The sequence below is a fragment of the Mustela lutreola genome, chromosome 12 (genome assembly GCF_030435805.1).
Source record: "Mustela lutreola isolate mMusLut2 chromosome 12, mMusLut2.pri, whole genome shotgun sequence".
NCBI classification, from domain to species: Eukaryota; Metazoa; Chordata; class Mammalia; order Carnivora; family Mustelidae; genus Mustela; species Mustela lutreola.
Window position 1 is genome coordinate 11,622,494 of NC_081301.1, and position 24,940 is coordinate 11,647,433.

The 24,940-nt window shown below is 36.7% G+C and overlaps 1 protein-coding gene and 1 non-coding gene across 7 annotated transcripts in view; both read right to left on the reverse strand.

Moving 5' to 3' along the window:
• Nucleotides 1-24,940, reverse strand: part of RABGAP1 (RAB GTPase activating protein 1) — a 153,091-nt gene that overhangs the window by 111,524 nt on the left and 16,627 nt on the right. For 2 of the 6 annotated variants that reach the window (XM_059142079.1, XM_059142081.1), the window contains 2 exons: nt 2,024-2,258; nt 737-941 (listed from right to left, as the gene is read on the reverse strand). In XM_059142079.1, the coding sequence (XP_058998062.1) occupies nt 737-941; nt 2,024-2,258 (440 nt within the window). Of the gene's footprint in view, nt 1-736; nt 942-2,023; nt 2,259-6,257; nt 6,424-13,284; nt 13,325-14,053; nt 14,338-24,940 lie in introns of those variants that run through there. The other 4 variants (XM_059142080.1, XM_059142082.1, XM_059142084.1 and 1 more) reach the window with 4 other exon arrangements.
• LOC131813308 (U6 spliceosomal RNA) lies at nt 18,814-18,921 on the reverse strand. Its single transcript, XR_009346731.1, has one exon. It is a non-coding gene; the product is annotated as a U6 spliceosomal RNA (small nuclear RNA).

Sequence of the window (24,940 nt, forward strand, 5' to 3'; positions counted from 1 at the left end):
GCAAGAAAAACTGGGTTTTGCTTGTCTACAGAATTAAAATGTATCAGAACAAAGTATAATTTCAGTTGGGAAACAACTACTAAGAAGGACACAGAAATGAGCACTAAACAAGTTTTATAAAAAGTTTCATATTATTGGGGTGCCTGTGGTTCAGTTGATTAAGCGTCTGACTCTTGACTTTGGCTCAGGTCATAATCTTGGGGTCCCGGGATCTAGCCTCTGCATCAGGCTCTGTGCTCAGTGGGGAAGCTACTTGAGGATTCTCTTTCCCTCTTCCTTTGCCCCTTCCCCCACTCATATATGTGCATGCTCTCTCCAAAACAGTCTTTTAAAAAATGCTGATTCTGATATGTCAGTATTATTATTGCTGATTCTAATATGTTGTTAGATTCAATATGAAACTTCATACTGAACTAATGTGTCAAGCTAGTATCTGTACTGGTGGAACAGGGAAAATATAAATTAATTTGTTAGGCATACTTTCAGGTCAACATATTTCAATTATCCCCAAAACATTTAAATTTTTAAGGTACCACACACAAGTGGGGTGGGGAAGAATATTAAAAAAACTGTTCAAATGAGTAATTTTCGTAAGGGTCACAATCCTTGGGACGTTAAGCACCAAGTGAATTAAATATTACGTGAATAAGATAATTATGTATTTTGTTCACTACTGCTTCTTTCTAAATCTATAGGTCAGAAATCTGATCCAAACATTTCAAGAAGCCGGTCTTACCTCACGGTTCCTTCAGACACATTCGGCACTGACAGGGTAACGTCTAGTGAAATCTGACATTGGCTTCTTAAGATGGACATCATCCGTAAGGCTTCCACTTCACTCCTGGGTGCATTTACTGAAGCACAGCCTAAATAAGTTAGTTTGCTGAAAACTACACTGTCTTCATCGGCAGCTGGTGTAAAAGGACTTGACCCTTCAGAATCTGAAAGAAAGAAAATGAAATCATTTTTAATATTTTGTTGACATGAACACCAAGTAAAAACTTACAAGTTACATTTAGGTCTACAATTAAAAACTAATGAGATAATATGCTAATGCCCCAGAAGAAATGCCCATTAAAGCCAGAAATTTCACATTAAAACTCTAACACCCAAATTTTCAGGGATTCCTTTACTGTCAAATCCCAAATCTAAAATGTGATCTGAGGTTAGATCTGATTTACATTTTGCCTCTTCTAATTTGTTCTGACTTTATAAATTCACATTTAGGTCAAAAATATATTTAGTGTTTTACCACTCTGAAAAATTCTCTTTTTTCTGATCTGTATTGCTTCATTTCTCTCATTCATCATCTTAGCTACTTAATGTTCTCCCAACATCCCTGCTTTCCCTTTCTCAAGAAAGCTGCATAGTTTTAACACTCTAGTTTTCCCAATGAGCCTTTGTAATTCCCCTATTCCTCCTTCTCTGTGCTGCCTTTTAAAAAACCTGGCAACTGGGGTGCCTGGGTGGCTCCATGGATTAAGCCGCTGCCTTCGGCTCAGGTCATGATCTCAGTGTCCTGGGATCGAGCCCCGCATCGAGCCTGCTTCCCCTTCTGTCTCTGCCTGCCTCTCTGCTACTTGTGATCTCTCTCTCTGTCAAATAAAATAAATAAAATCTTTAAAACAACAACAACAACAACAAAAACTGGCAACTATTCCCAAAGAGCTATCTATACAGGCCTGCAGCAAATATCTCTTCCCCAAGCATTATTCCTCCACATCTCTAACACTGTCCTCAAATTCCTTTTCTTGGAAAAATCTTGAAACATTCTGAAACAAGGCTTCCTCAGTGTCATTTAACTGCTGTTATCTCTTGCTTTGATAACCATGACGTACATTTAAAGGGAAATCAGAAGGGTACGTATACCTACCCTTCTCATATGCCCCTAAACCTAGAATCGGAACATTCTAGAAAACAGATGACGGTTTTTGCTTGCTCTGAATCAAACCTAGCACAGGGTGGGCACTCACATATTAAAAACAATAACCTTCAGTTAAGCAAGCAATGCAGCAGTCCTAACCTCCTTGTCCAGGTTTCACTGGCAAGCTCATCTCTGGTTTTTGAAGCCCTACTAATGGCACGGGGTTAATGGTAGATGAAGCTGAGAGTTGGTTAGAAAGAGGTCCATCTCCTTCACCATCCAGTTGTGACCTTTCCACAAGTTCCTTGTCCCCTGGCTGGTCGTCCATTGGAGGATCCATCAGCACATCTGCTAGCTCTTTTTGCAGCTGCTGCTCACTTCCATTCCCTATAATCTAAGGGTCACAAATACACGCAATCAGCAAAGTGAGAAAGAGAGGCCGGTACTAATTCAAATGGTTCCGTATTCTAGAGAAAACTGTCAGCATTTCTTTTGATAGAAAGATATCTTCTGAATGTTTTTTTAACAGAATAAGTCAAGATCTGCAATAAATAAGAGCTGCAGCTGCTCTCTTAATTCGCAGTTTTTCATGAAAAAGTGTATAGTGAATTTGAGACTATTGCCCAGAAATGTATGTGACAGTGTTTATTTGAAGTTTTCTACAGTGGCCTCAACTAACAAAACATCCATAATTTTACTTGTCTGGTGAGAAATAATCTATTAAAAGGAGTATCTTTAGGGATACTCTAATCTTTAAGAAACAGGGAAAATGCGTTTGCCTACAGAAGTTATCATAGAAACAGACTTATTAGGTAATAAATTTTCACATGTATTTCACCACTCCTACTGTAAGTCAGTCTCTTGTAATCCTAAGGGAGACTCCTCTGAAATGAACAGTTTCTTAATGTTCTGACGGCACCGGAATAAAGCTGGTATATATAAAATGGCCTGAGGAGAAGCACACCATTTCAGTAATGTCAAGTGTTTTTCTAGAGTCATGATGGTTTATTCCTAGTTGCTCAATAAGGAAGTAAACAAGTGCAAAATCTAGTGGAAACTGCCCGATGCTAGGGAAAACCACAAGTGACAAAACTCAGTACTGTCACTAAATGCTTATTTAAGAAACACTAAAAAAAAATTCAACAAAACAATTTAGAAAAAGTCATGATCAAGAAAGGGGGTTGATTGGAGGCTTTCTGAAAACTAAAAGCTGACAAGTTAAAATGGGTGGGGCTAGGAGACTATGTTAAAGAGAATGAGGTCTTCCCAGTCAGTCAAATAAACACAGAAGTTAGAAGCAAAATTCCAATAATAACAGACATACCTCTGGACTGCCAAAGAACCCAGTTCAAAAAATTTTTTTTTAACTCTATAAGCTTCAAGTTCCTTTGGCTGTAAATTAGAACTGAGAAACAAACAGTCTTAAGTCTTTTTCTTGCTGACATTTTCCCAAGGAAATGTGACATGTCAGCTACTCTTGCCACACAGGTGTCTAGTCTCGTGGCTTCGGTGACAATGTGTATTTCCCTGAACTTCATTTTATGTTTACAGTTACTGCTAATGGAACTACAAGTGGGTCCCATAATTTTAATTCTTTGTTATGCCTGATCCTACACAACCACAAATGCAACCCAATTTCTTCTTTCAGAAGTTGTACTTTCAGAAGTTTTTAAGCCATCTAAAAAACAAACACAGCTTAGTTCCAATTAACCTCTCATTCTTCCAGAACTGGAGAGCAATTACTGCATCACCTATAGTAAATAAAAGATACTCTAATTGAACCTAAACTGTTTTCCAAGGGGAAAGAAAAAGAACATAAATAGGATAGTTACAGCTTCCTGAACACAGATGGAGAAAAGATATTAGACTCCCTGTTTGTGTAATTAGTAATTAGAACTGGGGAGACTATCACCAAAAGAGCAAACTAAAGCAAAGAGAAAACATTATATTTTACATGTTACAAAGTACTGTTTTGTTCTTTGTTTTACAGAGTAATTAAACTCAAGTCTTCTGTTAGATAGGCTGCCTACATTTTCACGTATTCTTCAATAACAAAAATACACCTAAGCCTGAAAGAAAACACGTTTATATACTTGTATTTTGTTTGTACATGTTTATCTTGCATTCCTCTTTCATTTACAGAGTCTATAAACATAAGAACTGCCTTCTATTTCCACAACTCTTCCTTAAAAACTAGGAAAAAGAAATGTACACACACAAACATTTGATTTTATAAAAACTGTTTAAAAACAGCAATGCAACATATGCTTTGGAAGATTAGAGTCAATATAGTACTCAACAATTATGTTAGATCATTTGTGAACCTTCGATCTAATTTCAAAATTACTGTGACATTATAATACACATACTTAAACCAGGTTAAGGTTTTTGTCATTGTTTTTGTTTTCTTTATTTAATAACTTTTTTTTTTTAATTAAGTAATCTCTATGCCCAACATGGGGCTTGAACTCATGACCCTGTTATAAAGAACTGCATGCTCCACGGACTTAGCCAGCCAGGCACCCTGTTTGTTTGTTTTTTAAAGATTTTATTTATTTGAGAGAGAGAGAGACAATGATTGAGAGAAAGAGATCACGGGTAGGGGCGACGGGGTGAGGGAGGGAGTTTAGAAGCAGAAGTAGACACCCTGCTGAGCAGGGAGCCTGATTCAGGTCTTGATCCCAGGACCCTGGGATTGTGACATGAGCCAAAGGCATACACGTAACTGACTGAGGCACTAAAGCGCTCACCTGTTGTTTTCTTTATCAAGACAGTCTTCCCTAGGCTTATCTAGGAAACATTTAGCCATGCCTTTCAGGGGTCTTAAACTTTGGCATGCATCAGAATCAGCTGAAGAACTTTTTTTTTTAAAAGATTTTATTTATTCATTTGACAGACAGAGATCACAAGTAGGCAGAGAAACAGGCAGAGAGAGAGATAGAGAGAGAGAGAGGAGGGAACAGGCTCCCTGCTGAGCAGAGAGCCAGATGTGGGGCTTGATCCCAAGACCCTGGGATCATGACCTGAGCCGAAAGCAGAGGCTTTAACCCACTGAGTCACCCAAGCGCTCCAGCTGCTGGAGAACTTTTAAGACACAAACTGTTCAGCCCCAGCTGAATTCTAATTTAGTAAGTCCAGGTGGACCTGATAATTTGCATTTTTAAAAAGTTTCCAGGAGATGGCAACAGTGCTGGTCTGGGGACCAGGCTCTAAGAACCAACCTTAGGTTAATTGTTCTTAACCATGACTACATAGCATAATAACCCATATCACCAGGAAGCATGCTAAAATTAAAATATGTACTCCTCCCTCCGCCCCCTCATCTCCCAAACAAACGAGTAAATCAGTCTCAGAGGTAGAGCCTGGGCATATGCATTTTGAAGAACCTCTACAAGTGATTTACAGAACTGTTGGCATGCCAGATTAGGCCAGCAGACTGCAGTTTGTTGACCCCTGATCCTGATGAACAGCTTAAACAAACCAACGACTGCTTATCACTAGACTCTGTGTTATAATAAAAAAATAAACCCACTGTTCCTTGTTGCCAACAGCATTCTTTTTTTTTTTTTCTTAATTTATTTATTTGTTAGAGAAGGAGGGAGAGAGAGAAAGGGAGAGAGCACAAGCAAGGAGAGTGGCAGGCAGAGGAAGAAGCGGGATGCGGAACTTGATCCTAGGACCCTAGGATCATGACTTTAGCCAAAGGCAGACGCCTAACTGACTGAGCCACCCAGGTGTCCTGCCATAGCATTCTTCTTCTTCTTCTTCTTTTTTTTTTAAAGATTTTATTTATTTATTTATTTGACAGAGAGAGAGAGAGAGAGAGAGAGAGATCACAAGCAGGCAGAGAGGCAGGCAGAGAGAGAGGAGGAAGCAGGCTCCCTGCTGAGCAGAGAGCCCGATGTGAGGCTCGATCCCAGAACTCTGAGATCATGACCTGAGCCAAAGGCAGCAGCTTAACCCAATGAGCCACCCAGGCACCCCTGCCAATAGCATTCTTAACAGAAAACACAATCATTTCTAAAATAACACACTGCAGTATTAGCCAACGGGTAGACATATAGATCAATGGAACAAAACGGAATCCAGAAACAGAATGACAAATATATGGCCAATTGGTTTCAAAAAAGTTGGCAAGATAATTTAATGGAGAAAGGGAATAAAACAAATGGGGCTGAATAATGAACCTGACATCTATACCTATGCAAGAACATGACGCTCAGCCAATACTCCACATCACATATAAAAATTAACACAAAATGGGTCATGGTCTAAATGTAAATCCTAAAACTATAAAATTTACAGAAGAAAACAAAGGAGAAAATCTGTGAAAATCCTGGGACACAAAGATTTCTAATGACACAAAAAGTAGCATAAAAGAAAAAAAATGTACCTGGGTGCCACAGTCAGTTAAGTGTCCGATTCCTCCTTCTGGCTCAAGTCATGACCTGTCAGGGTTGTGAGCTTGAGCCCCTCCTTCAGGCTCTGCACTGAGCACCGAGTCTGCTTGAGACTCTCTCCCCCTCTCCTTCGGCCCCTTCCCCCTACACTCTTGCTCTCTAAAATAAAAACAAATCTTTAAAAAAAATGATAAAATGATAAAACTAGAAACTTCTGCTCAAAAGACACCATTAATAGAATAAAAATATAAGCCACACATGGTGAATATGTATCTGATAAAGGATTTATATCCAGAATGTCTTATAACTCAATAAGGAAACAAGCCACCCAATTTTAAAAATGGGCATTTCACCAAAGAAGGTATAGAGATTGCTAACTAATAAGCACATGAGAGAAACTCAATTCATTAGCCATTAGAGAAACTGAAACCTCCACAAGATGCCTCCACAAACCTATAAGCTTGGATAAAATTAAAATGAAAACAAGGCTAACAATAACCAAGGATTGGCAAAGATATGTAATAACTAAAAAACTCTCAAACACTGCTGGTGGGAATGCAAACAGTAGTGTCACTTTAGCCATTTTTCGGTGAATTTTATAGTTAAATATACACTTACCATATGACTCAGTCCTAGGTATTTAACGAAGAAAATTAAAACATATGTCCTGTGAATGTTTATAGCACTATTATTCGTAATCATCAAAAAACTGAACACAAATGTTTATCAGCTGCTTAGTGGATAAACAAACTGCAAATATCTATACAATGGAACACTACTCAGCAATAAAAAGGAATGAATTATTAGTACATGCAATAGCATGGATTATTCCGAGTAAAATAAGCCAGACACAAAAGGCTACACCATCTTGTAAGATTCCATTTATATGGCATTCTAGAAAAGGCACAACTCGAGGGACAGAAATCAGATCACTGGTTGCCAGGGGCTGGGAAGGAGATAAGAGGACAAAAAAGAAGCACAAAGAACTTTTTGGAGTGATAAAAATATTGTGCATCTTAATTGTGGTGATGGTGGTTGTTATGAGTTTGCATTCACGAAAGCTTATAGGACTATATACCTAAAAGGGGTGCATGTTACTATGTGTAAATTTTACCTCAATAAACTTAAAATAGAAAGGGGATATTGATAGTGGCAAAGGTTATGCATTTGTGGGAGCAGGGGTTAAATGAGAAATCTCTGTACCTCCGTCTTGATTTTGCTATGAACCTAAAACTGCTCTAAAAAATTAGGTCTATTATTTATTTATTTATTTTTAAAAGATTTTATTTGTTTATTTGACAGAGATACAGCGAGAGAGGGAACACAAACAAGGGGAGTGGGAGAGGGAGAAGCAGGCTTCCTGCTGAGCAGGGAGCCTGATGCAGGGGTTGATCCCACGACTCTGGGACAAAGGCAGGCGCTTAATGACTGAATTACCCAGGCGCCCCTAAAGTTTATTTTTTAAAAAAGAGAAAATAAGCATGGTTTCTATAAAAGATGCAATGTGAGAACACACTGCTCATTTTTTCTATTTGCATGTCAAAAGCTATTCATCCAGAGTTCTGTTTTTTAACAATAACCTCAGTTTACAGACTCTCCTGTGCCCACTTCATCTGCTGCCAAGATACAGAAACAATCCCTAGTATGTATCTACAACCCCTTCCTCAACTGTCTACTGGAGAGAAAATCTTCAGCTAGATGCCCCAGACAGTGTGTCAAACTTAACTCACTGACTCCTCTTCCTCCTGTATCCTCTTTATTTTTTTTAAGGAAGCTCTATGCCCAGTGTGGCGCTGGAACTCATGATCCCAAGATCATGCTATACCAACTGACCCAGCCGGGTGCCACCTGGTTTTTTTGTTTGTTTTTAATTAGGGAATTACACTACTACCCACTTAGTGGGCCAATGAAAGAGCACGATCACCCCTCACCCTTCACTTCTCTAATCCCCACATTACTCATGAATCCTACTGATCCTTGTCAACTGTGCAGTTTTTCCTTCCTCTCTCGGCATAGGTAATACCACAGGACAGCTAATGTTCATTTACATAAGCCTATTTTTAGGAAGACAGGAGTTTCCTTGCCTTTTCTCTCCTATGACCTATCTTTCACACAGCCACTGAAGTTACAATTGCAAAGCTTAGTTCTGATCAAGTACTACCTTACTTTTAAAACCTCCCATGTTTCCTCAATTCCCTTAAGATAAAGCCCAAATTTGTAACTATAGTCTATGAATTCTTTACAACTTTGCCCAATTTATGTTTCCATCTCTTACCAATCACACCAAATTACTCACCTTCCCCAGGACAGAGAATAAACTTTCAAGCATCTAGACTTTGTATACACTATTCCCTTCCCTAGAAAGTAATCCTTCCCTTCTTTCTGCTAAGACCAAGCTTAAATTCTGTTACCTCCTCTGGGATATCTTAATCGTGCAATATGGGGTGTAATTACTTCCTCCCTAGGGATGCCACCATCACATGAGCATACATGTTTTAGAGAACCAGACCTTGAACTAGACTGGGCATTATTAGATGGCACAGACCGCTTAAGTTATCTTTATATTATTCCCAAAGCATTGGATATACTTATTGCACAATATACCTACAATACATGTTTACTGAACTGAATTTTATAAATGCAAGGAGTAAATGCCAAATATTTTGATATTGAATATTCTACAGATTTTGGCTTAGTTATGAAAAATGAAATATGAATTCTTTATTTTCACTTTGTTTACTTAAACACAAACAAAACCCCATCATCTCCTATTATTCTGAGTCATTAAAGGTTTAATGTTTACAGTAAGAATACTGGGCAAGACCAGTTAGCATGATGCAAACCAATTTTATTCTGAAGTCCAAAAAAGACTTCCTTTCTAGGAGGGTTCAATGACATAATAATAATAATAATAATAATAATAATAATACTATAGGACATTTGTTTATAATTCAGGCACTATATGTGATTTTTACAGGAATTATCTCATTTCTCACATGGTAGTACCCGCCAATTAGTAAGCATCCAATTAGTATCTCCCTATCTCACTTCCAGCTATTTCATTTTTTTTTTTTTTAAGATTTTAAGTTAATTTCTACACCCAGTCCCTACACGTGGGGCTTGAACTTAAAACCTTGAGATTGAGTCCCATGCTCTACCAACTGTGCCAGCAAGGCGTCCCCCACTTGCAGCTATTTCTAAATAAACTCTGACCCACCTACTGGAGTTGGGGTTTGAAAAAGCAAATAATAACTTAAAAAAAAAAAAAGTTCCACTTTCCATTATCCAGAGAAAACTAAGAACACACCTACTATTTATGTGAAAGACCCATTACTGAAATAACACCTATCCTTCCAAAATATATCAAATAAAAGTAATAATTTATACGGTAGAAGTGGCTACAGGTCTGTATCCTTGAGAGCAAAACTGCATTTATAGAAGAAAGGGACAAAATGTTTCAAAGACAACAGCCAGAGTCATTTCCTGGAGTTAATTTTCTACTCCTAACTTTATAGCCCCTGTTTCCTGTCACTGCAACAATACCAGCTAGGCCCTTCTGGATCTGACAGTTATACAAAGCTACTTTAGGTAGTTCGGGATCTTTTTCTTGGGATTTTGTCTTCAAGAGGCATGCTTAGGAAATGACAGTGTGCCTTGAAAAATCCATAGATGATCAGAAAATTAAAGACACATCCATGATATCTACAGTTCCCACTACTTGAGTCAGACCATAATGAAAATATAAATGACAATGCTTCAGACAGTAATATTACTCAGCTTCAGTATAAAAACTAAGGCATTCTGAAACAAGTACATAAAGCTCACTTTTACCAGAAAGCACAGCACAAAATAACCCGAAGTCCCATTTGGATCCTAGAAAGTATCGTTACTAACCTCAAATCCACTCACATACTTGTTCTGTGATCTTTGGTAAATCACTAAATTACTTTGTGCCTCATTTATAAACTGCAGCTGTTTTGACTATCCACCTCTTTATCTTCTGTATGAAGTTGGGAGCAGAGAAACCACCTAAAATTACCACGAGGAATCATTAACATTAATTTAAAAAGAAGAAGCAACAGCACCTTGTGAATTCATCCTAAAAGGTCAACTGAAGACAGACCCGAAGTATTTATGACTGTGTTGCAAAATAATGGGATTATGACTGGGTTTTCCTTTTCTTATTGTCTGAATTTTCTGTATCAAGCACACATTATTTTTATAACTACAGAGAACAAGTAACAAAAAGGTTATTTGGGAGAAAAAGAAAAGCAAGCATATTCAATTCCACTATATGCAATGCTCCTGACTTTGGGCCCTTTTCTTTTCGTCTCTCTACACATTACAGACTCAGTTCTTTAAGTAATTCTTAATCATTCTTTAAGGTTTTGCTAAATTGTTACCTACTCTTTGCTTTTCTAGGCATTAGGCTGTCATACAATTCTGTTCCTATCTATATTCTAGCACTTGATGAATTTTATCACTGATGACTGGGTTACTTATGTATCTCCCCCATCACCATGATCCCCCTAATTAAACTGTGTGTTCATGGTTCCGTTACTTTGTTTGCTGAATAAAAGATCTGCATTAGAGGACAAAATCACCTGATACTAAAAACAAGTAATATCAGAAACTGAGTCAGAAGACTGGCTTAGGCAATTCTAAGTGAGGAGTGACTTCTATATCAGCTATTTTAATGCAGTTTGGCAACTTCTTTCCAACTAAAATAATGTCTATTGAATTTTTCAAGAAGAAAAAGATTAAAACTTTTTTTAAATCCTCTAACTGAACTTTCCACCAAAGAAGTACTCGCTCAGCAATGTACCCTCCAACCAATATTTACAGAGTATCTTTGGTTAAGAGATAAGGGTATAAGATTCCTACACAGGAGTCAGGTAAAGAAAATACACCATGTTCTGAATTTATGAGAAGTTCTCCGATTATGATGTGAGTTTTCCAAACATTTTATGAAGAAAAATGCCTAGATTTTTAATAACCACACCATTGCATAAAGCCTTTCTTTAAAAGGCTTAACTAAAGCATTGTCTTTTCCAAGAAGGCTTCTCAGACTCCTCCCCCAAATTGACATAGGTTTCCATCCTCTCTGTTCTATCACCCTTTGTTAATCTCTATTGTAGCATTTATCTGTTAATGTTGAAAATTAAATATAGCCAAATTATCTCTACAGCTCCTCCATCAAAAGGTATAAGTCAATTTCCCTAAACTCCAGAATCTGGACTGGCCATGTGACTTGCTTTGACGAATAAAATGTGGCAGAAGTGACACCATGTAATCTCTAAGCCTTTGCCTTAAAAGACGCATTGCCGCTTCCGTATCTGCCCTAGGACTGCCATGTTGCTGTGAAGAAGTCCAAGAAGACCAAATGAAAAGAAAGATTCAGCCATCCCAGTCAAGCCCAGTCACCAATGTATCAGATCAATGAAGTTACATGAACAAAAACAGGACCAGCAAAACTACCCATTCAATGGATAAAATCATGAGAATAAATGGTTTCAAGCCACTCAATTCTGACGTAATCTGTTACAAAGCAAAGATCAGTACAAACCACTTCAACAAGAATCTTAACAACGATCATCTACCCCAAGCTGTAAGCTTCCTGAAGATAGGAACCATATCCAATTTCTCTCTGCTTTCACTCAGCCTTTTAAGAGCTTCTCTTTGTCTGTGATATTTGCCAGTTTTACTGTCATCCTGATTGGGACTCACACACTGTTCCTTCAAGCTGGGGATCTATGTTTTACCACTTCTGGAAAATATTCCGCTATTATCTCAAGTAACTCCTTCTCTCCCATTCTATTTTCCACATAACTTCTGCAGATTTATTATGCAGATTTATTGATTTTCTTTTCAGCCATGTCTAATCTGCTATTTAACACATCAACTGCACCTTTAACTTCACTAGCTCTTATTTCACTAAGTTTGCTTGGTCTTTTAGATAATTTTGTTCATTTCTAATATTTTCCAATTTTTCTTCAAATCTTCAATCAATTAAATCATATTTATCTTAAAAGTTATAGCTAATAACTCAAATGCTCAAGTTTTGACAAGATTTGATCCTGCTACAGTCTGCCTGTTCTTTGTTCTTTATAAATTTTGGATTATCTGATATTCTTTATCAGGGTAATCTGTGGGAATACCAGGCAGCCTGGGTGGCAGGCATGTCCCTCCAGAGTAGTTCTGCAATTGACTCTGTCAGGTGCCCTAGAAGTATTACCAACCCAGAAATATTCAAGTAGTGTAAATTCAAACCCCAAAAATCCTAAGGCAAGCCTATGGGTATAAATTCTCAAGACTCCTCTCCAAACCTGTGTCCATCCTAAGAAGACTTAAGCTAAGTTTCCTTATTTTGTTCCTGTGATTTTAAGTTATTTTTTCCAAGTCTATCCTTTCAATTAGGATGCATCATCCCCTGAAGGTGCTACATAAGGAAATCTCAGTTTCAACACCTTTCTCTGTAAAACCCAAAGCCTTATCTCTTACCCAACTTATCTATCAAAACCCATGCCTACTGGTCACGAAGAACACTAAAATCCCCCAGTCTAGCCCCAGTGTAAGCTTTTATGTACAGATCTGGCTTTCACTGTCCCTCTTTGCTTTTGTTCCTTTGGGTTTCTTTACTTTCTTATGAATATAGCTGTGAAAGGATGTTTGTATTTCACCCAGCTCTCCTAAATATTTTGTATTGGGACATTTTTGGATTTTCTAGGTCATCACATTTCCAAAAATGGGAGTTGTCAGCCTCAGTGCCTAAAAACAGCATTTGGTAGATTACTGGTTGTCAACTCAATATTCAACAAAACAATTAGGACTTCTGGCATGGAAGAATGACAGGCTTTTAAATATATTTCCTAAATCCAATGCAATTTTAAAATACAGTAGTAGCTGAAAAAAACAGTTTCAAAAAGAAGAGTATCACTGAGCAACATGTTGCAGCAATTTCATCATACTTTACTTTAATCCCATAGACTGAACAATAATTCTATTACTTTCTTCACTTACCAGTTCTACATACAATACTCCAATATACTGCAGAGATGTACTGAAAATACAGAGAGGAAACATTTTAAATTTGTAGGGCATATTGCTCAATTTCCTGGTCTAAAAAATAGAACATTTCTTTTCAGTAAACAAGATAAGATGAGAGAGCAAGAAAAAAAGTTCTCTGGAGGAGTCCCGAGGGTCCTTCCCATTTACCATAAAAAGATTCATCAAATTAGAAACTGGAAGAGTAACTCAAACAGTACTTCAAAAATTAACAAGAAAATTTTCAAATGGAAGACACCCAAAAAGAGAGAAGATTGATCTATTTGCAAGTGTACTTGTTCATGCTATCTTCCTTCCTTTTACAGAAGCTGTTCCTAGGCTAATCCCTCTACTCACGCAATTGGAAACCCTTCTCCTTAATCAAAGACTTTGCTCTTCTCTGGTACTAGTAATGTCTTCCTCTTTAATGAATAACTCCTATTGGCGCATTTGTATCATAACATCTGTCACTGGAATCCCTATTCCTCTTCAGGTACCATGGTTTTTTTTCTTGTTCTCTTTCTTTTTAGCAAAAATCCTTAAAATGGTTGTTATACTACCACCACTTCTTCCTCACCTACCATTTACCACCCAACCCATTAAGAATGCTGCTAATAATCTAATCTCTCTCTTGAAAACAAAAAGCAAGCAAAAACAAAGACACCCTTCTAAGGATCACCCAGGCCTCTATCCTGTCTTTTTTCAGTCACCATCGAAAGCAACCTCTCAGCAGAATCTAACATACCTGGTTATTCCCGCTCTCTTGAAACACTTTCTTCATCTCTTTTCAAAGGCATTCCAATCTAGTTTTCTTTATATCTAGTTATATCTTCTCAGTCTTCTCTGCTGGTTTCTCTTCATCTCCATCTCTCAATGTTGAAGTACTCCAAGAATCAGTTCTTCACTCAACTCTTCAGTTTCTATGCTCACTCTGTGGGTGATCTCATCTAATCCCATAGCTTTAAATACCATCTATATACTGTTGATGACAGCCACAGTCGCTCCGGAGGATCAATCTCATATAATCAACTACTTGACATCAAGAAATGGACACATAATAGTCATCTCAAATTTAACATATTCAACTTCTGGTCCCTCTAACCCAATGCTGATCCTCCTTCCATTTAAATAAATGGCACCACCATATATGTAACAGCTCAGGCCAAAAATTAAGAACCATCATTTATTTCTCTTTGCCTCAAATCCCACATCTAATTTGCCCACCCTATTAGTTCTACCTTGAAAATATATCCTGAATCAGACCACGTTCACCTTCTAGTCTTAAGTCAACATTCTCTCTCCCTTTAATGAATGAAACAGCCTTCTATCTAATTTTTTTGCTATTGGTGTTGCCTCTTGATTGCCCATTCTCCATGGAGCAGGCCAGATATAACTCATAGTTTTGAGTATATTCACAGGTATGTGCAACCAACACCAAAGTCAATTTAAAATGTTTTCATCACCTCAAAAAACAAAACAAAACAAACCAAAAAACCCCAAAACACCAAAACTACCACTGTTAGGTTTCAACTCTTCTTTCCCCTAATAACTCCAGACCTAAATAAGCAACAACTAACTGATCCTCTGCCTCTGAAGATTTGACTATTCTAGACAGTTCATATTAATGGAGCCATGTAATTTCTGGATTTTTGTGACTTGACTGTTATTTAACATGTCTTTGAGGATCATCTATGTTGTAGCATGTATCAGTACTTCATTCCTTTTAAAGATGATAAACATAATATATATAATAAAATATTTTAAATAATTGTATACCACATTATCCATTTAGTAGTTGATAAACATCTTTATCTTTATCTTACGTCTTTCTTCCTTTGTTGCTTATGCTTTTGGTGTGGTATCAAAGAATCCACTGACAAATCTGAAGTCATGAAAATTTACCCCTGTTTCTTCTAAGAGCTTTACACTGAAGTCTATAATCCATTTTAAGCTAATTTTTGTATATGGTGTGAGGTAAGGGTACAACTTCATTCTTTTGAAAGGTGCTATTTAGTTGTCCCAGCACAATTTGTTGAAAAAAAAAAAAACAAACAAGACAAAAAAACCTATTCCCAACTGAATGGCATTAGTAAACCTTGTCTCAATCAGTGGACCACCGAAATGATTCTATTCTCAACTCTCAAATGTATTCCAATGATCTATATGCATATCTTTATGTCAGTACCACTGTCTTGATTACCACTGCTTTATAATAAGTTTTGAAATTACAAAGTTTGAGTCCTCCAACTTTGTTCTTCATTTTCAAGATTACTTTGGCCTATTCAAAGTCCCTTGAAATGCAAAATGAATTTTAACAACTGGCATATAAACATCTACATGGATGTTACCTAGGATTCTAATAGATTGCAATGAAAATGCAGATCAGTTTCATGAACTCTGTATGAATTTCCATCTACTGAGCTCTTCTTTAATTTCTTTCAACAATGTTTTACAGATTTCAAAGTATAAGACTTTCACTTGTTTAACTTAACACTATTTCATTTCTTCTCTTTTTTTGAAGTAGATTCCACATCTAGTATGGAGCCCAATGGGGGGCTTCAACGTGCAAGATCAAAACCACAGTTGAGATCAAAAGTCAGACACCGATCTAACTCAGCCACCCAGGTGCCCTTAGTTCATTCTTTTTCATGCTATCATAAATGTTTTTTCATTGTTATTTTAAGATTGTTCATTCCAGGTGTATAAAAAATTGAACTTTTTGTATGTTGATCTTGTATCCCGTAATATTGCTGAACTTATTAGTTTTAATAGGTTTTTTCCCCCACATTTCATAGGGTTTTCCATATATAAATTCATGTCAACTGCAAACAGAGTTTTTACTTCCTTTTTTCCAACCTGGGTATAATATTTTTGCATGCCCAACTGCCCTGGTTGTACAATGGTGAACAGAGGCTGCAAGTGCAGACACCCCGGTCTTGAGTCTGAACTAAAGGGTAAGAATCTATTCTTTCACTAGCATGAATGATTCTTACTGTTGAGTTTTTCATAGATACTATTAATCAGGTTGAGGAAGTTCTATTCACAATTGATTTATTTTCTACATTTCTTTATTTTTATAAAAAGGTGTTGGGTTTCATCAAACATTCTTCCTGTGCCTACTAAAAATGATCATGTGGTTTTGTTTTTAGTTCCATCAATATGTTATATTACATTCACAGATTTTCAGTTGTTAAACCAACTTACATTCTTGGGATAAATCCCACTTGATCATAGTATGTAATCCTTTTCATATACTGCTGAATTAAATATCCTGATATTTTGTTGGGGACTTTCATGTCCATATTTTAAGATACTGACATATAGCTTTCTTGTGATGTCTTTGTCTTGATGCATTGGTACAGTGGCACCCTCATAGATTTAGTTATGAAATATTCTCTCCTTTTCTATTTCTTGGAAGTTTATAAGGAACTGATATTCTGATTTAAGCATCTGGTAGAATTCAGAAATAAAGCCATCTAGGCCTGAGCTTTTCTCTGTGGTATATTTTTTGTTACTAATTCAACTTCTTGTCAAAGGTCTATTCACACTAAGTCTCATTAGTATTTTTCTACAACTGTATCCATTTCACTAAGTTCTTTAATTTCTTGGCATATTACTATTCCTAATAAGCCTTTATAATCCTTTTTAAGTTTGGCAGTAATGCCCCCTCTTTCAGTTTTAATCCTAGTAATCTCTCTTTTTCTTGGTCAATCTAAGGTAATGCTAATTCTGTTGATCTGAAAGAAACATGTGCTCGTTTTATTGATTTTTCTCCATTACTTTTCTATTTTGTTTCACTGATTTCTACTCTAATCTTTTGTTCCCTACTTTGGCCTGTTCTACACTTAGTTTGCCCTTCTTTTTCCAATGTCTCAAGGTGAAAGATGAGGTTATTGATTTGAAATTTTCCTTCTTTCATAATATAGGAATTTACAGGCAGAAATTTTCCTATATACATTTAATAAGCTGTATCCCATACTGCCTGCTTTTTTAGTATCTAGTGAATATTTTCTAATATGCATTGATATTTCTTTAATGTGTGTATATCACTTTAGTAGTTGTGGAACTTGCCATGCATGTCTTAATTTGTTAGAATCATGTTCTAATTTATACTACCTTAATTGTAGTAAGATACGAAAAATTATTCAAATATAGCAGTATTTCCCCATGGTATTATTATACATACTGTATCCATAAATATTACAAACCAACACATTTTATAATTGTTACTTCATATAATTGTGTCTTCTAGAAAAGATGAGAAAATATGTATTTATTTTGTTGTATTAATTTTATCAATCCTAGTCCTCTTCATTTGCTTTTGTAATTTTGAATTACCATATTAAGTCATTTCCTAAGCTATAATACAGCTCTGCTCTAACCTACCTTGTTTTTTTTTAATGACTGGCAAATAAATCATATATCCGTATATAATGGGTACAATATATGTACATTATGAGTACATCTTGTATATATAACACAAAAGAAGAAAAATGTATTCATACTGTCTTTATCGTTACACAATTATCCTTACTGGTGCTACGGATTAAAATTATTTGGGGTCACTTGCTTCTAGCCAGAGTAACGTCTTTCAGTATTTCTTGCAAGGTGGTTCTGATAGCAGTAAATTGTTTTTATTTCAAAATATCTTTATTTCATCTTCAGTTTTGACTAACAGTTTTGCTAGGATTCTTGGTTAACAGTTTTTTCTTTGAACACTTTGAATATGTCATCCCAATGGCTTCAAGCTTCTGCTATTTCTGCTGATAAGTCAGCTATAAATCTGAGGTTCCCTTCCAGGAAATGAATCATTTTTCTTTCATTACTTTTAAGATCTCCCCCCGGAATTTGGTTTTCAACATTTTACTAAGATATACCTTTTTGTGGATCGGAGTTTATCTTACTTAGAGTATGGTGAGCTTCTTAGATATGTATTGCTTTTTAATAAATAAATGTGGGAACTTTCAGATATTATTTCGTTAAATATTTTTTCTTCTCATTTTCTTCCTCTCCTTCTGAAATACATACAAGGATGTTATTACACTTAATAACATCTCATTTTTCTGTAGTTTTGTTCATTGTTCATTCTTTTTGTTCTTTGGGTATTTCTACTGATCTTCAAGTTTATTAATTCCTTCTTTTAAGAGTGGTTGGCTGGCTCAGTCTGTAAAGCATGTGACTCCTGATCTTAGGGTGGTGAATTCAAGACCACACAGTAGGTGTGGAGCCTCTTTAATAAAAAAGTAAAAATAATAAAATAAAAATAACAAAAATTGTTAAATTCTTTCTTTTAAAAAAACATATTTGTGGGGTGTCTGGGTGGCTCAGTGGTTTAAGCCTCTGCCTTCGGCTCAGGTCGTGATCCCAGGGTCCTTGGGTTGAGCCCCGCATCCGGCTCCCTACTTGACAGGAGGGCTGCTTCTCTCCCCCACTCCCTCTGCTAGTGTTTCCTCTCTCACTTTGTCTCTGTCAAAGAAATTTAAAAAATCTTTTAAAAAATGTATTTATTACAGTATGTAATTGATGTACATTATATGTCATCTTTGCACAAGGGCCATGTTAATCATCTCTGTATTGTTCCAATTTTAGTATGTGTACTGCCAAAGCAAGCACATGTACATTCAAATGCACATAACTTAAATGTGCACTTTGGTGAATTTTGGCATATGCACATACCACAATCAAGGCAGTGGACATATCCATAATGTCCAAAACTCCTTGCACTCCTCTGTACTCCCATTCTTTTTTAAAAAACATTTTTTTTTAAAGATTTTATTTATTTGACAGAGAGAGTTACAGCAAGAGAGGGAACACAAGCAGAGGGAGTGGGAGAGGGAGAAGCAGGCTCCCCACTGAGCAAGGAGCCTGATGTAGGACTTGATCCAAGGACCCTGGGATCGTGGCCTGAGCTGAAGGCAGATATTTAACAGACTGAGCCACCCAGGCACCCCTGTAATCCCATTCTTCTTCCCCATCCCATCATCATACCCCCAGGCAACCACCGAACTGCTTTCTGTGACTCTAGGTTTTGTATCTCCTAGAATTATATACAAATAAAATGTGCAATATGAGCTTTTGGTGTTGGAGCGGGGCGGGTCTGTCGCCTTCCACTCAGCTTATTTTGATAGTTCTTCACGACTGTGGTAACATTTCGCTTTTTAAAATATTTTAAACCCTTCTCCCATTTTATTTGTTATGAAAAATCTGTGGGTCTCTATTTTTTATGTATTTTTCCAACTTTTTTGAGACTTAATTGAAATAAAAACGTTGTTTAACGTGATTTGATGTGTGTACATGTTGTGGAATGATTACCACAATAAGGTTAATAGATCCAACAACTCACACGATTACCATCTCTGTGTGTGTGTTGAGAACATTCAAGATGTATTCTCTTAGGTACTTTCAATCAATTATGTAATATAGTATAGTTAACTATAATCCCAATGCTGTACATTACATTCCCCAAACCTCATAAATGCACAACTGGAAATTTGTACTCTTTGACCAACGTAGTATTTCTCCCACCATCACTTCCTGCCCCTGGCAACCACGATTTTTGGCTCAGATTCCACATTGTGGAATGTGAAATATGTTTTCTGTTGTTGTTTCAAGGTATTTTTTATTTCTCTTTTGTTTTCTTCTTTGATTCACTGGTTCTTTGGGAATATATCGTTTAATTTCCAAATATTTGTGATTTTCAAATTTTTCTCCTTTTATCAATTTCGAATTTCATACCTCTATAGTCAGAAAAAAGATATTTAGCATAATTTCAGTCTTCAAGTTGCTAAGATTCGTTTTGTGACCTAACATATGATCCATCCTGGAGAATGTTCTGTGTATGCTTGAGAAGAGTAAGTATTCTGTTGCTAATGATAGAATGTTCTATATATGCCTGTTAGGTCCATTTGGTCTATGGTACAGTTCAAGTCCAATGTTTCCTTATTAGTTTTATTCCTAAATGATCTATCCATTGTTTAAAATAGTTTACTAAAGTTCCCTATCATTATCGTATGGTCTATTTCTCCCTTCAGATCTGTTTCTTTTGCTTAATATATTTAGGTACTCTGATGCTCAATACATATATATTTACAACTGGTACATCTTTTTGATGAATTGACCCATTTTTCATTATATTATTCCTTCTGTCTCTTCTTATAGTTTTTGACTTAAAGTCTACTTTGTCTGGTATCAATTCAGATACCCCTGCTCTCTTTTGGTTTCCACTTGCATGGAACTGCTTTTCCACCTCTTCACATTGAGTCTGTGTATGTCCTTAAGGCTGAAATGAGTCTCTAACAGGCAGAATATAGTGGGGATCATATTTTTTATCCTCTCAGACACTATGTCATTTGGGGAATATAATTCAATTGCATTTAAAATAATTATTTATAGGTAAGAACTTATAATGCTGTGTTACTGTTTTCTCACTGATTTATAGCTCCCTTGTTCTTTTCTTCCTTTCTTGATGTCTTCCGTGTGAAATGAAGTTTTCCAAAGTGGTATACTTTGATTCCCTTACTGTTAGCTTTCATGTTATCTATTGTAGGTTTTGCTTCATGGCTACCATGAGGCTTACATAAAATATTTTAATATGTATTACTCATATAACAGTGTATTTTATATTTGTAACAACTTCAATCATATATAAACACTCCACCCTTCCCCCCACAATATTTTAGGGTCTTGGTGTAAAAATGTAACTTTTTATATTGTATATTCATTATCACTATAGTTATTTTTAATATCTTTGTCTTTTTAACCTTTATACTAGAATTCATCAACACACCATCTTACAGTGTAAGAGTATTAGGATTTTGACTACATACTTACCTTCTTCAGTTTTATACTTTCATATTTTTCATTTTATTAGTTAATATTCTTTCATCTCAGATTGAAGAACACCTTTCAGAATTTTTAGTAAGGTTTGGTGATGATTGATTCCCTTAGTTGGATTTGGGAATATCTTTTCTCTCCTTCATTTCTGAAGGACAACTTTGCTGAGTAACACATTCTTGGTTGTTTGTTTGTTTGTTTGTTTGTTTTTTTCCTTTCAGCACTTTGAGTGTATCATCCCACTCTCTTCTGGCCCGCAAAGCTTCTGCTGAGAAATCTGCTAATAGACTTATGGAGACTCCCTTGTCATGTGATATTTTTTTCCCCCCTTGCTCCTTTAAAAATTGTCTTTTACTTTAGACAGTTTTATTATAATGTGTCTTGGGAAGAATTGCTTTGGGTTGAAATCTTGGGGAAACCTATTAGCTTTATGAACTCAAATGTCCAAATTTCTCTCCAAATTTGAGAAATTCTCATGCATTAGGTCTCTATAACCTTTCAACCCATTTCCCCCTCTCTTCCTCTGGCACACCAATAAATGCAGAGATTATTTTTATGGTATACCATGGTTCATGCAGGCTTTCTGCACTCTTTTGCATTTTTTTGTTTTTGAACTAGATAATATTAAATAATCTTTCTTCTCCTTTGTAATAATTTCTTCTGCTTGATGATTTCCATCTCATTTGCTTTCCCTAAGGTGGCGATGACTGCTCAAGCATGTGGTTTCTCTCAATCCCACAGAATCCAGTTTCTATGCATGCTCACTGGCCATCTGCAAAGATTCATTCTGACCATTCCTGTCCTCAGCAGCATGCACAAGAAGGCAGTAACTGGGGGTGGGTGTGTCTGGGTGAGCTGCACAGAGCTTGGTGGTACCCATAGCCCAGATGAAGTGATCAGCAGGGGAGACAACCTCATGAACAGACTTCCTGATAGAGTTCCCAAAGCAGTTAATAAAATGTGTGTTCCTCTCATATGTTCCATTCTCAGCCTTAGCTAGTGTTCTCCCAGCAAGACTGTCCACCCCCAAGTTGTATAGTTCATAACCCAATATTCTGGAAGGAGTGAGAAAGAAATGGGTTTTGGGAGTATCCCACACAGCTGGGGAATCCAGCACTTGCTCTCAATTTCCCACATGGAGAAAATCATGGGCAGAGAAAGTCTCTACTGGCATTGAGCTGTGCTATCTTGGGGGAAAGGTGACACAGGTAAAGTAAAACAGCTCCTTTCACAGTCTTCAATGGATCCAATCTTGGATGTTTTTTGGTCCAAGCATGCTGAAACCTGATAGACCCCTCGACTTCCACAAAGGCACTCTGGTCCATGACTGACTGTCTAAATTAGTGTTCTTTGAGGGTAGGATGGTAGTAAAGTTTATCCTAAAACTCCTGAAAACACCTCTCATTAATTCTTTTGCCAGTTGAAATTTACTGTTGATCCCCTCTAGTGAATTTTCGGTTTCAGCTGCTGTGCTTTTCCACTTCAGAATTTCCAACTGGTTCCTTTTTTAATAATTTCTATCTCTTTAATGATATTCTGTATTTGATACGACACTGTCATCATACTTTCCTTTATTTCTTTAAGCGAGATTTCTTTTAGTTCACTGAACTTAATGGCTACTTTGAAGAATCTATGTATTAAGTCCAACATGCCACTCTTATAACCAGTATCTACTGTCTGCTCTTTTAAAAAAAAAGGACATACGGGTTATTTTTTCATGTTTCTTTGCATGTTTCACAATTTTGTGTTGGAAACTTGGTATTTTAGATAATATATTGTACCAATTCACAGTACTGGTCTCCCCACTCTGGGACTTGTTATTTTTTTTATGCTTGCTTGTTTATTTAGTAGCTAGGTAGCTTATTTCCCTAAATTCCATTCCCCTCATTCCTATACTGTTAAACCTCTAACTTGCTCCCCTGGAGAGATGTGGCTTTGCCTATAGTAATCCTAAAATGAGAGCAATTTTGAAAGAGTGCTTGGACTCCTTCTCTGACCACCATAGATGTTAAACTCCACTAATTATGGCCAACTGCTCTATAGTTTTCAACAATGCACTTGGGTATAAACTACTCTACAGAATAAACTAACCAAACTGATATTACTTTGAAGGGAGTTTCAGAGGTCCATGTTAGATCTGTTCTAAGAGTCAGTCTCCTCCCAGTAAACCTATACTTAAATCTATATGTTCAATCAATCTATCAATCTCCTCTCCAATTACCTTTCACCACAAGGTCTACTGTTTTTGAGAGTACCCTTAGGCTTGAATTTCTCTACACTCTACTGTAAATAAAGTCAGTTTCTCTGGGAAGGGATTAGGAGCTGTTTTATGACACCCTTCTCACTACAGGGAAAATCTGAGAGCCACGGTCGTGAAGTTAGGAGATGGAACAATAGCATGTTTTACCCTGAGTGACATCCCATCTTTAGAAGCTGAGTACATGGTGGTTGTAGGTGGTATAGTAGTCTCAAGTCTTCTTGGTTTGTCTGTACTGGTGGGGAACCACTATTTTAGAGGCTAGGGCAATTGGACGCTCAGTATTCTAAGTAGCACTGTGCCCAAAGGAGAGCCTCTATCCCAAGAACAAGGGCTGGGCAAAAAAAGGGCACCCCCCACCCCCAATCTCTGAGTCACACTTGGCTAGCAAAATGTAGCTGGAGGCAGGATGAGAAATGCAACTGCTCTGTTATTCCCTGGAAGATAGCCCTCCAACTAGGAGTCAGGGGCGGGGGTCGGGTGAGAATCCTGTCTTCTTGATTGCACTGAGAATGGGGTTACCATTTTGCTCAGCTGGGAGAGATGAGGGAAGCAATCTCTCTTGGTTCAAATACCACAGATTCTTTACCAAATTTTAGTAAATTTCCTTGAATAAATGTTTCTTTACTTGCTGTATACCCTTTAGAACATTTCCAAAGACTGTAAATCATTGTTTGTTTTAATCACTGCCACCAATTTTGCTAAGGAGCAGGTCCACACATCTCCTTATGCTGCCATGCTAGAAGTCTCTATCAGCCAGTGAGCTTTTTAAAATGCAAATCAGATTATGCCCCCATTGAAAACTCTCCAAAAGATTCCTTCACACTTATAACAAAGTCCAAATTTCTCCTAAGCTCTACAAAGGTCTACATGATGCAGGCTCAGCCAAGCACTGGATATCAGTTTACCACTTTTTATTTCCTTTAGTCACTCTGCTCTAATCTCTGTCCTAACAACGGTGGTCCTCTTCAGGATCTGTCTTCTGTTCCCTTTAAAAAGCTCTCCTCCTGGATTTCTCCTTGGCCTTCTTCCCCATTTTATTCAGGTCTCTGCTCAAATGTCATTTCAAGACATTCTCTATAATAGTACCTGCCCTTTCTTCTTTATCCATGTATCCCACTCTGATTTTCTTCACGGCACCTAAATTTATGTAACCTATTCACTTTCTTATGTGCTTAAAGTCTGTTTCCTCCATTAGAATAACAACTCTTAAGAGGGTAGGGCGCTTTGCAATCTTATTCACCACTGTATCCCCAGTATTTAGTACTTGGCACACAGTCAACACTCAATAAAAACTTGAATGAATAAACTTAAACACGAACTGAAATATTTTTAAAGCAATTTACATTAAAAAAAAGCGATTTACATTTTAAATGGCATTAACAGTGTTCTTCCTAATATTCATAAAGACAATGATTAACAAAGTATGGGAAAAAAAGTAAAATAGTTGTTCATCTGGCTTAGAAAATATAAACAAACAAAAATGGCCAATATCAAAGTATTTAATATTGTTTCAATAATCCTAAAATTTATTTTTATAAA